Source organism: Protopterus annectens, chromosome 8.part0 (assembly GCF_019279795.1).
Source record: "Protopterus annectens isolate FY-2018-M chromosome 8.part0, PAN1.0, whole genome shotgun sequence".
NCBI classification, from domain to species: domain Eukaryota; kingdom Metazoa; phylum Chordata; order Ceratodontiformes; family Protopteridae; genus Protopterus; species Protopterus annectens.
The window spans coordinates 1,831,978,510-1,831,991,591 of record NC_056741.1 but is presented as its reverse complement, the minus strand read 5'-3'; the positions used below and the strand labels follow the sequence as shown (position 1 = coordinate 1,831,991,591).

Below are 13,082 nucleotides of genomic sequence, written 5' to 3'. Positions count from 1 at the left end.
TAAAAGATGTTCTATTGTTTAGGTAGCTGGAAAACCATGTTAGGGAATTTTGGGAGCATCCTAATTTATGTACTTGTTCCAACTGTTAGTGTGTGATACTGTGTCGAAAGCCTTGGATAAGACTAATAAGATTACTGTAGTGTTACAGACCAGCATCAAGAGCTTTGTTCACAGTATCAGTGAATGAGAGTAAGGCTGTAACAGTATTGTGTGCCAGACGAAATCCATTTTGGGTGAGAGCAAGGAGGTCATTGTCAGAAAGCTGCTTTAGAAATTGGACATGTATACATTTTTCTAAGATTTTAGATAGTGGTGAGAGTAGATAGATAGGCCGATAGTTTGAAAGGTCATTGGTGCTACCACCTTTGTGTAATGGAGTGATAATGGACTTTTTTTCCAGAGTTGAGGGACATTAGATTCTGAGATGGATTGGTTAATTAGAATACTGGCAGGATAGGCTATTGCATCAGCTGCAAGTTCTAGATATTCAGATGGAAGACTTATCAGTGGACAGGGAGTATGGTCTTGGTTTAGTTAGAAGTTTATAAACTAGAGTGGTGGGTACAGGCTGTATAGAGAATGTAGGAGACAATGGGATATTATTAGAGGTTTCACTGGTGTGGGAAGAAAGAGAGCAGGGGTATTCATGAGTGAGACTTGAAGTGTCCATTAGATATTGGAGTTAAAGTTATTTTTAAGGGATGAGTCATTGATAAGTTTTAGAATGGTACTGATAAAGGGGGAGTTAAACATATGGCAATTTGCTGTGGGTCTTTGGCTGGAGGAGACATTGGGTTCTGCAAAGTTCCAGGAATAAGGAGACTGGAGACTGATTTCCAGAATTTTTTGGGCTGTCTTTTTGGCAGGATAATTAGAAATATTTTTTTCTGGTTTTGTATGACTAATTTTTGGCTTTATTATGAAGTTTCTTGTAATTAAGTTCATTTTAAGGGTTCCTATTTTTCTACCATTCTTTCCAGGCTTTAATATGTTTTGTTTTTTTTTGGTGTGAATGGGGGCTAGGCTGTTAAGTGTAAAGAGAAAGACGGTGTTAAAATAATTTACAGCTTCTTCCAGAGGTAATGTTTTATCTGGGGTCCAATTCTGAGCTTTTAAGGTATTAATAAATATGTTTTGGTTGAAGATGGTAAGATTCTGGATGTTTTACAGGAGTGTGTTTTGGGGTATCTGAATGTGGGTTCTATGGGTGAAGGCTGGTATGTGTTAAGGAGGGTTCCAGTGCTGGAGTACTTATGGGGGTGAGATACAAGGAACCAGTCTAAGGTTGACTCTGACTAGTTAGAAAGAGTATGTGCAGGGCCTGTGATAAGCTGTGTAAACCTGTGCAAGTTTATATTATTTGCAGGGGAGTTGGAGGTTAAGTTTTGCCAATTAATATTTGTGTCACCAAGAATTATAATTTCACTGGATATATTGTAGTTTGCCTGGGAAAGGAAGTCTTCCAAACGGATACTGTGCAGCAATACATAATTGTTTCTTATTGTTAATTTGTAGGGATGCAAGTAATAATTCAATTTTGCCAAAGGTAGGGAGTGGTTTGGAAAGACGGTTAATGACTCACGACAGATTATTGCTAAAACCCCAACTTTTTTGTGGAGTCTCTCGTTTCTACATATATTGTACCCTGGTGGGATAACTTCAGTGTCTGATATATGACGCACACTCACACACTCTCAGGTGGGATACAGAAAACTAAAGACTAATAATCTACAAGTTACGACTTAGGATAGAAAATGGTGAGATAAAAATTCTCACAGCAGAAGAGGAGTTGCATTAAGAAAATTGGATTACAACTTACTGCTGATGAGAGTTCTTGCACACGTCCATACTGTTTGAGTAGCAAACGAGATCTGACCATCTGAGGTACAGCCTAGCAGTGGAGTTGGAGCTCTGGATCGGATATGCTTTAAGACTGGTGCCAAGGTCCGATCCCATTGGATCAGACAACCCACTGGATGAAAATAGGCATTAGATTCAAAATTAATCTTACTTAAGACGATGCATACACTAAAAATAACTGCTTTCAAATTCTCCAATTCAATTTTCTCACAATCTCAAGAGATATTGTCATTGTACTGTAAAATAATAATATTATCAGCAGAGAATGGATCTTGAACAGATTACAGGATTCTCCCAAGTTAAAAATGAGCAGCTCAGATTTTCTAATACTGTACATTCTGAAATCAAGAAATACAACAGATGTAACAGACAATGAATGAAAAAGAATACAGTAAGACAGTTATTAGTCCTTCAGCAAAAGGACAATGTACTGGGTCACAGCATGTTCAATTGCACAGAACATCATGGTTTCTCTGAAGCTGGTATTTATGGCAGCAGTTACACATAATTTGTATTGCTTCTTCTAAACCATTTAGCCTTTAACCAGAGTGCTTCGGGTATGAATGTTTTCAGCAAACAAACTGTAAATTCCATCTCATTCTCACCTCACTCAGATCTGCAATTTCTTTCTGAATATCTTTGTTGGGAGCAGTCTGCACTTTCACCTTGGTTCCAAGAACAGTGAGAGCCTGCTGCAGTGCATCAGCCTTTCGCAGAGCCTGCAAAAGTAATTCAGACAGTAAATCATGACATTCAGCATGCAATGCAAGCTAAAACCCAGCATTCAACAACTGTATGGAAACAACGAGAAGCAGTACATAGACAAGCCCTCTTTCATGACAGCTATCAGAAATTTAAACCTTCTATGCCTTTTTCTACAACATTACTACACAGGCAAGCCCAATAAGCCATATGCATTGGAAAATTGTATTTATCTCTGCCTAGTTTAAATTCAGTTTTAATCTTCTTCCTTTTATGTAAAGGGGCCTCTGTACTGCAGATTACAAAATATACCTCCCAGAGGAATTCACTAGCTGTCTGTGTACATAATTTTTTCTGCTCATCTTTATTTACTGCTGTCTACCAGCTGTTCATATCACCTCCACCCAGTACCTTAAGTCAGAAAACAATGAATGTAAAGCATGAAAATGACTCCGGCAAATGTGTATATATACATACAGATTATATATATATATATTTATACACATACATACATACATATACACACACACAAGCATATACAAATATATATATATATATATATATATATATATATATATATATATATATATATATATATATATATATGTATATCCCACTCTGGAATTATAAATAAACTCACTAAACTGGGCATAAATCCCTATGTCACAAGATGGGTGGCCAACTGGCTCACTGACAGAACCCACACAGTAAAAGTAGCCATCTCCAAGTCTGACTTCAGACCAGTGACGAGTGGAGTACCACAGAGTTCGGTTCTGGGTCCTCTCTTGTTCGGCATCTAATTCTCTGAAGTGCAGGCCAACACAGAAGGTCTTTGGCTAACAAAGTTCGCAGACAAGTGCAAACTTGGAGCCACAATAGAATCATCTAATGATGTACAGAAACAGATGCTTGGTGTCAAAGTCATGGCCTCAAGTTCAATGCCAAGAAGTGCACTGTCATCCCATTTGGGAAAAACTCCATACCACAAAGGCGGTAGCTCACTAAACACTGAAAGTGTGATAACAGACCTCGGGACACAGTAGTCAGGAAATCCTTCTACGTGGCACACCATCACAAAAGGGTTCTCCTCTAGAAAAAAGGAGGTCATTGTTCATCTCTACTCATCCCTCATCAGACCCATTGAAGAGTACAATGCCCGTTTGGCATGTATCTCACAAAACACCTGCAACAATTGGAAAGGTCACAGAAATACCTCACCAAGAGGATTACTGGTCTCAAACAGATGACATACGCAGACCGTCTCAAAAAACTCCAGCTGTACTCCATCACATATCGCCTACTCAGAGGCGATCTCTGGCTAACATACAAAGCTATGTCAAACCCAGAGCTGTTGGATATGCTACACTTAAAGAAATCCCAATCTCTCCAAACCAAACGCTCCAGGGACCTAAGCCTTGTCACCACAATAAACAGAACATGCTGGAGGGATAGATTCCTGTCCAAGAGACTTCCCATACTCTGGAACAAACTACCCATTCATGCCAAGCAAAGCTCCTCATTGGCCCTCTTTAAGAAAAATCTTGATGACTGGATGGGAAATAGAAAATTCACCCTGGGGATCACCTATGCGGCAGTGCTCGACAGGGGCACAGGAAAATAATTTTCTTGGGTGACGAAAGTCAGTGAACATTTTTGGCTAGGCTTATCTGGGTTCCAGGGCCAACGATAGCCTAGTACCTACCTGTGAACCTATACTATATATATATATATATATATATATATATACACATACACACACATAAATACATATACACATACACACACACACACATAAATACATATACACATATATACACACACACACATATATATATATATATATATATATATACATACACACACACAACTATATATATATATATATATATATATATATATATATATATATAAAATCACTTATGCGGCACTGCTTGACAGGGGCACAGGAAAATAATTTTCTTGGATGGTGAAAGTGAACCTTTTTTGGCTAGCCTTATCTAGGTTCCAGGGTTACTCAGTTTTTGCCGAGTTTTGGGGTCCAAATGAAGGGGTGCCACGATTCCTGAGTGGCACCCCTTCATTTCCGAATTTTTGCTTTTTTTTTTAATTTTCGCGCTGTCAGAGCTGACGTCATCACGTGCGCAATGACGTCAGCTCCATCAGGCTACCAGCCAGTCGGAATTGAGCTCAAGTAGCTCACATTATCATTTCTGGCTGGCTAAATTGAATTGCAAGCTGGCGGGAATGGGGAACAGAACAGCAGAGGAACTTATGTGTGGCCAGGAAGCTGAAACGGCGGGAAGAATGGAACTTGTGTGCAGGCCAGGAAGCTGAAATGCGAGCCAGGAACTACTTAGGGCAGAGTTTGCAAGCAGAGCAGGGATTAATGGCAGGAAGCAACGACAGAGGAATGTGAACTACTCAGGGTAAGGAAGTGTCTGTGTGTGTGTGTGTGTGTGTGTGTGTGTGTGTGTGTGTGTGTGTGTGTGTGTGTGTGTAAATGCCACCATATAATACACTTGGTGGCTAGAGGTATTCAGGCTCAAACCTAAAGAGCCTACTATCCCTAGCCACCACCATTTCTGAGTGAGTTGAGAGCTATGATGAGAAGTGAGAACATTTTTTTCTGCTAACAGTTGAAAGTTATGCTCTGAGCTTTGTCCAGATTTTTTTTGTACTAAGAATTGAGGCAGCTATGATGAGAAGTAAGAACATTTTTTTGTGCAAAGAGTTTAGGGCTATGATAAGAAGTGAGAACACAATTTGTATTCCCCCATTATTGTTTTTGTGCTAACAGTTCAGAGATATGGTGAATGAGAAGTGAGAACTGAATTTGTATTCCCTCATTATTGGCTTTGTTGTTTGTCCATGTTTTTGGTGTTGAGGTTAAGAGCTATCCTGGGTTCAAAACCTGCCAGTGAAATGCATGATGGTAACACAACATTTTATTTTAGCAACTTTACAAAATTATACAAGCAATGTTTAAAATGTGTCCCTGGTTTTTGACCTTTTGTCCCCCTCCTCCCAAAAAAATGAAATTGAAAATAAGTGCGAGACGCTGTGCAAGATGTCTATGGCTTACATTACTGTCATTCTACTTATAGTGTGGGTGTGGAAGCAGACTTTTATGATGGAAAAGTTCTGAATTGGGCAGTTTTGTCATTACTGGTTCATGTGTTGTTACAGTACAGATTACTGGCAAAATGTTCAAACAATAAATTTAAATTGCGCTCTAACATTTGTGTTGTATTATACAAGGAATATAATTTAATAAAGTCAGGAAGGTGTATAAAGAAAATAACACATGTATGTTTCTTGTTTTGTGTGCAAGGGACCAATGATTTGAAAACAGTCCAAAGGTAATCTTTATCCACCACTAGCTAGATGCATTTTCTTTGGATGTGGTGTGGGTTTCAATGCTGTTTCAATGAATATGAGTTTCAAGGGTAAAGAAGTTTTAATGTCAAGCCTACTTTCATTGTGAGACAGTATTGCTTGGTTTACCAGATAATGTCTTTTAGTGTTTCTGAATTGTTGTGCTGTAAAATGTAAAAATAAAATCCAAATCAATGTAGAAGTAAAGCAGTATGCATACATTAGTGTTTATGGTAAATTGGGTGAAATAGCCAGGTAACGGGACATTGGAATGGCTGCAAGGGGACTCTGGTGCCATGTTTTGGTTGTCTGTTCTTCAGTTTGTGTTCAAAGTTGGTATCCCACAATTCCATCGGAGTGGGTGGGGTTACATAATTATGTATTCAAGTTGGATGTTAATCAGCATACAGATTTGTACCTATTTTTCATGGGCCTTGTCCAGATTTTTGATGTTTTCAGGTTGAGAGGTATGATATATATATATATATATATATATATATATATATATATATGTATACACACACACACAGACAGACACACAGACACACACACACACATATATATATATATATATATATATATATATATATATATATATTATACACACACACACACACACACATACATACACACACACAAATACATATACACATATCTATATCTATATATATATATATATATATATATATATATATATATATGTATATATATGTATATACACACACACAAAAAATATATACATATACACACACACAAAATATATATATATATATATATATATATATATATATATATATATATATATATATATATATATATATAGTATATGGTTCACCCTGCCAGGAAATTATATTAAAAAAATCAAAAGCCCCAAAAATACAGACCACCAGTATCTGGTTGACCCTGCCAGTGTATTATATTAAAAAAAAAGAAAGTCATCAACCATCTCCAAAACATACAGACCACTAGTATCAGGTTCATTCCTGCCAGCAAAAAAAGTGCAGAAAGTATCTGGGGTGGGGTGGGCGGTTTAACAGCCTTCCTTGGCTTCTCTTACCTTAAGGCTTGACTGATCTGATCGATGGATTTCCTCTGTGTCTTGCTCTGTATTGTTAAATTGCGGGAAGAGAACGCTAAAGTAATTGGACTAAGCAGCTGCTTCATGTACTCAGATTATGTGACAGGGTGCTGACTTAACAGTCCTGTCAGCCCCCAATTTACTGTGGTTTAAACTACAATGATTTCTGGGCACCTTCGCTGATGCCTGCAGTCTTCCCAATCCAGACGGTTTCAAAAGCAGTCCAGCGACAAAGTCATTTTCCCCCAAAATTGGAATTCAAGCATGCATGCGCGCTGCTCCAAGTTCTGCATCACATCACTTCTTTGGATTTACACACTAGTTTGCAGTTCAAACTGCTACTAGTGTGTAAAAAATACTAAATATTTTTTTTATATGAGGAAATTGGTTTGGCTGCAGCCCAGCAGTCTGGTACCATGAGCCATCCCTGACCAGAAGCATCCAACCCCTAGTTGGATGGTCTTTAATGGAAGCATTTTCCAACAGTTGGAGAATTACCTGCTATCACTGTAGTTACACCACTTGGAAAGAGTTAGCTTTATTACAGCTAGGCCCTTCTTTTTTTGGAGCAAGGGGGACAAGAAGTTTATCTCTCAGTACAGAAATATTTTTAGTTAAAATCTAATCTGGCAGTGTACCTTAAGGACATGACAAGCCCCTCTGTCATGCACTATGATACTGGAGAGAAAATAAAAAGGTAATCGAGATGGTATAAGAAAAGGAAACACTGCTTTGTCCCAAGAAGCACCAGATTGTTGTGAATGACTGGACAGGGTCTTTTAGAAAAAAGGTCTATAGCTTCAAAATCTAAAAGCAAAGGTAAAGCTGCTAAGATTATTTTCAAGAGAAAAACATCTGAGCCACAGAACCAACCAGTTCAAAATAAGCCAAATGAAGTTTGCTATAGTTCAGAGTCACAAAAAACATAAGTGCAGACATTCCTTCAGTAACTGTCTGACAAGCTAGTGCTGGGCCACAGATCTGCCTTTCACAGGATCAAGATCAGCCAGTGCTCAAGACCTGCTTCATGACCCTCGAATAACTAAGGCCTACGTACAAACATATTCACAAGATACAGCAGGCTAACTTTTAAATGACAAGTATATTCTCGTCATCTGAGGGTTTTGTACACGACTGTAGCAGTTAGAGATGCTGCTTTATAGCACTTGATATTCCAGCAGAGTTTTCAGGTATGGCACCACTAGCACGTCCTACTGATGTCCATGAGAATTTCTACATGGGATTTCTGTTTTCCTTTTGTATTCAAAAGGCATGCCAACAGGTGACTTGGCAATTCACAAATTTGCCCTATGGGCATGCATGCATGCATCTTGTAATGAACTGGTGGGCCAGTTCAGAACTGCTTCTCATCCTTACGCCTCAAGCTTATCAGGACATGTTCCAGCTCCCCATTGACCATGAGTAGGACAGAAGCTGGATAAGAAAATTAAAAAAATGGTTTACTAAGTCACTTGATCAACAAGAAAAAACTTACCTAGTCAGCAATATAGGTTCCTATTCCCTATCATTTACAATGTAGTATTTTTTCAGTAATCATTTGAAATGTCAGAACCTGCTACAGCAAGTCTCAAAATACAGAGAATGAATGGCCAAAAGATTGGACTTACATACACCCAAGTCAAAAATGCCACTTCCCACCACCAGCAAAAAGTTGTTAAATGGATAAGAGTGATTTTCAAAATGTGCATTCTGTGTTTTCTGTCTTATTTTCAGTGTTTCGGCACTCATTCCGACTGTCAAAATTTAAATAGGGAGCCATATGTTTCTTGGCAGTTCCCATGCTTAAGGTCATCTGTACTAAAGGCAAGCACATACCTCAATGTCATTTGCAGACAGTATGACAGTTCTTAGCCCCCAATCCTGTTGGTTTGTCCTGAACCAGTAAGTAAGGAAACTTACTGCAAAATAAGCAGCAACAGTTGAACTTTGACACCTACATTGCCAAGCAGTAATATACAGGCATACACCTGCATGACCTGCAGTGGACAACAAGACTGAATAAAGGGGCCATCCAAGCAGAGATGTGGGACAGTACTTCAGTCTCATCAAGAAATGTCACCCGATACAGTAAAATGAAATGGTTACAAAAAATGAAAGTTATGCACTTACCATAACAGCAAATTCTGTGTTGTCTGTTTCTGTCCGGATCAGACTAATTCCTACACGCTTTGAACTTACCAGGCTCTGCCTCTCTTACTCACAATTCCCACTCCTCACCCTACTCCTCAGGTCAAGTTTGCCTCATGCAAGTCATTGCCAACTTAAAATAAACTTCCCTAAACAAAGAGGATGCAGGACTCCATGGATAAGGAACAGATGACCTCTATTGTCTGGCCATCTCAAAAAGGGTCATTTTCCAGAACAAGCCGAGGCAGGGGCAGGGTTGAAACAGATGGAGACAGACAACACTGATCTATCACTATGACAAATACATAACTTTCGTATCTGATGTTGTCTGCGCCATCTATCTTCAACATGTGGGACAGAGAACCCAGACACAAAAAAATCCTCGGGAGGAACTAAGGAAGGATATTCTGCAACACAGTGGAGCCAAAGGAAATCCTGAACCTTAAATGAATATCGAGCTTATAATGTGACACAAAAGTGTCATGACCATGCAAGTCACAGATATGTAAACTTCATCTACTGAAACTCTAGAAAAGAAAGCTGTAGAAGTAGCAAAAGCCCTGGTAAAATGACCCGTAGGTTTGCAAGGAAGGGTCTTACCTTTCAAAGAATATGCGAATACAATATATTCCAATAGCCACTTGGATAAAGTCACTTTAGACACAGGTGAGCCCAGTCTGGATTTTGCAAAGACGACAAATAACTGACTGGATTTTCTAAAGGCCTTAGTAGTATCTGAATAAAACCTCACTTCTCTAAGCACGTCCAAACAATGCAAAAGGTATTCACCTTTGTGGAGAAATTGGGGAAAAACATAGGGAGATGTATAGAGCTGTTAAGATTTTTCTCAGAGGTCACTTTAGGCAAAAAGAAAAGGTTTGAACAAAGACAGCCAGTCTTTGTGGAACATCAAATAAGAAGAATCAAGAACTTAAACTCTGAAACCCTCCTCAATGAAGTAACAAGCAACCAAAAACAAGGTCTTCCAAGACAAGAGTTCAAGTCAGAAGTAGCTGAAGGTTCAAATGGAGAGCCTACAAGTACCTGTAAAACAAATGGCAAATCCTTCTTGTCAAAGGGGGTATGAACATGTTCCCTCATACGTGAGATACAGACAAAGTGTGTCTGTTGTCTGGTATTGCAATCACACCTCTGGGAAGCGTGTCCTGAAAAGCCTGCAACACAAAGAGGACAGCTCTCTTCTCCAGAACATTGACGTGGATGTTGGCCTCTGCAGAAGACTAGGAACCTTGAACCATCTTCCCTTCAAAATCCCCCCAGAAGGAGGCATCTGTGATGACTGCGGTTGAGGGAGTTACAAGAACAAATGGTGTCCCATTGGTCACTAAAATAGACTGCAACCACCAATGAATTTGGTCAAGATACACCATCAATTATATTGGAAAATCCATTGGGTGGGACAGGAAAGACCACTGTATGACCAGAGTCCATTGCAGAGCCCTCATATGATATCTGGCTAAAGGAACCAACCCTATGGATGTTGCCATGTTACTTAAGAGTTTAAAAACTACATGAGCCAGAGGCTTTGAGATTGTGACCACCAACAAGGCCTCAGAACAAAGGCTGATCACTCTAGAACTCAAAAGCCTAGCAATTTGACTGACAGGATTCCAAGTGACAATCTACAAATTCTAATACCTGAACATGCGGTAGGCTTAACTTTAGGTAACTGACCTTAATGCCTAAGTGGCCACATAGCTGAAGTAAGAGATCCCTAGCCATGATCAACAATGCTCTTGTGGGGATTCAGCAATGCTCTTGTGGGGATGGTAAGGAGCCAATCGTCCAGGTAAAGGAAGACCTGGAATCCCTGCAGCCGGAGATGGGCTCTAACCACTGCTATCCACTTGAACACCTGAGGGATGCTGTGTTGAGACCAAACTGCAATGCCCCGAACTGGTAGTGATTGTCCCCAAGCTAGAAGTGCAGAAATCTCTTAGAGTGCTTACCTACCTTTATATGATATCAGGTATACTTAAAGCCTATCGAGCACATCGAAACGTCCTTCCTCAGCAAAGTTAAGATGGACTGCACCAAGACCATCTGGAATTTGGTCTGTTTCACTTATGGATTCAGTTTGCTTAAATCCCAAATGAGCCTGAGGTCCTTGTTGTTCTTTGGTACTAAAAAGAATCTTGAATAGACCCCAGATCTTTGCTGATCTGGTGGGACCTCTTGGATGACTTGGTTTGTAAGCAGCTTGTGAATCTCTATTCACTGCTAGCAGTCTTTGACAGGGTAGAATATCTGGAAGACGCTTGTGGGTAAACCTTGTAATCTCTCTCTCTCTCTCTCTATATATATATATATATATATATATAAAAAAAAAAAAAAAAAAAAAAAAAAAAAAGTAGCCTCTGGATACGACAACATCAAAGGTGATGGCCTCCCAATCTTCTGGGTGAAGAGCCAAGTGACCCTTGAGTGCCTCCTGAGTAGGACAGATACTAAGGGTAGGTTTACTAGTAAATCGAAAAATGTGGTTTACTTAGCCCAATGTGATAACTATGAGGCATTTTATCTTATCAAAACCACTAGGTCTTTGTCAGAAAGGGTTTATGAACATGGGTTAGCTACTAGAAAAAAAGATATGAAAAATGCTTTAGCGAAGCACAGTCTTTTGTGCAATATCTTTAAAAAATTTAGTTTCTTTGTTTTAGATGCTCTGCACAACGTAGATCACATAGGTGATTGAATTAGCATGCTAGAAAGTAAAGAAGTTAGGTGGCAGATTCTTTTAGATGTTGATAGGTGCCCTGGTGTAAATGAAAGTGTTAATATTAAATGCTTTTTTTTTTTTTTAAAAACACACATTTAATTTTGAATATAGATTTTTTTTGTTGGATAGTTTTAATTGCACGCGCTTGGTTTGTTGTGTGCATGTGACTGTCAGCTTTTAAATATTTGGCATCGGTGTACAAGTTCTTTGTTACACATTAAAGAAAGAAAGCACTTACCAATACTTTTTTGTTGCTGGTTTTGTGGTTTATCATACACTACAGTAGTGGTAAGAATATCATATGGATGTCTGAATACAGCAAGTAAACCACTTATGACTTGTGCAAAGGTAGAAGATCTACCATTGAACATTTGACAATTCTACTTCATGTTGTTACTCCTGACAACTGTTTTAGTTGATAAATAAGTATATCATATAATCATGTAATTACATTAACAGGTGAAGCATCAGTTCAACTGCTTTCTCAGATAAGTAAGGAAGAAAATATTTGCAAGACAATGGTTACTGTTGTGTTCAGTCAAACAAAAATGTATACTCATTTAAAATTTATAACTTAGAATTTACACTAGAATAACAACTAAAAAGAGCTACGTACTTACCATAACTTGGCATCCATGTTATCCTATATCATTATTCTTCACAGTAGGGTCTTGGATCAGACATCGGATCAGAGCTGGCAACTTTAGCTTAGACAGATCAAAGGCTCAAGCTCCTCCCTCTCTCATAATCCCCTGCTGCCCTCTAACCCTCAGATCGAGTTTGTTAACATAATCAGTATCATTACGACCTAAAATGAAGAAAGGAAAATAGCCCTGGACCCACAATAAATACTCCAATTTCCTCAGAAGAGCCAACAAGGAAGGGGGGATGGAGGGAAATGTAATGAATTATGACAGAGGATAAAGCAGATGCCAAGTTATGGTAAGTACATAACTATCTGTTATTTATGTCATTATTCCTCACAGTATGGTCAGTGTCCCCAGCTACAATCTATCCTGGGAGGCCTCAAGGAAGGACATGTCGAAGCACTGTAAAACCAAAGGAAGCACTGTGCCTGGAAACCAAATCTAGCCTGTAATGTGAAATAAAAGTGTGAGTATTAGATCAAGTGTCAGCAGCACAAATATCAATAGAGAGTCTGGCCACGAAGGCTGAAGA

General features: G+C 38.8%; 1 protein-coding gene across 1 annotated transcript in view; it reads right to left on the bottom strand.

The window, feature by feature from the left end:
* LOC122808571 (alanine--tRNA ligase, cytoplasmic-like) overlaps positions 1 to 13,082 on the bottom strand; it is an 859,981-nt gene that overhangs the window by 114,113 nt on the left and 732,786 nt on the right. The window contains exon 14 of the mRNA XM_044079527.1: positions 2,466 to 2,579. Within this exon, the coding sequence (XP_043935462.1) occupies positions 2,466 to 2,579 (114 nt within the window). The remainder of the gene's footprint in view (positions 1 to 2,465; positions 2,580 to 13,082) is intronic.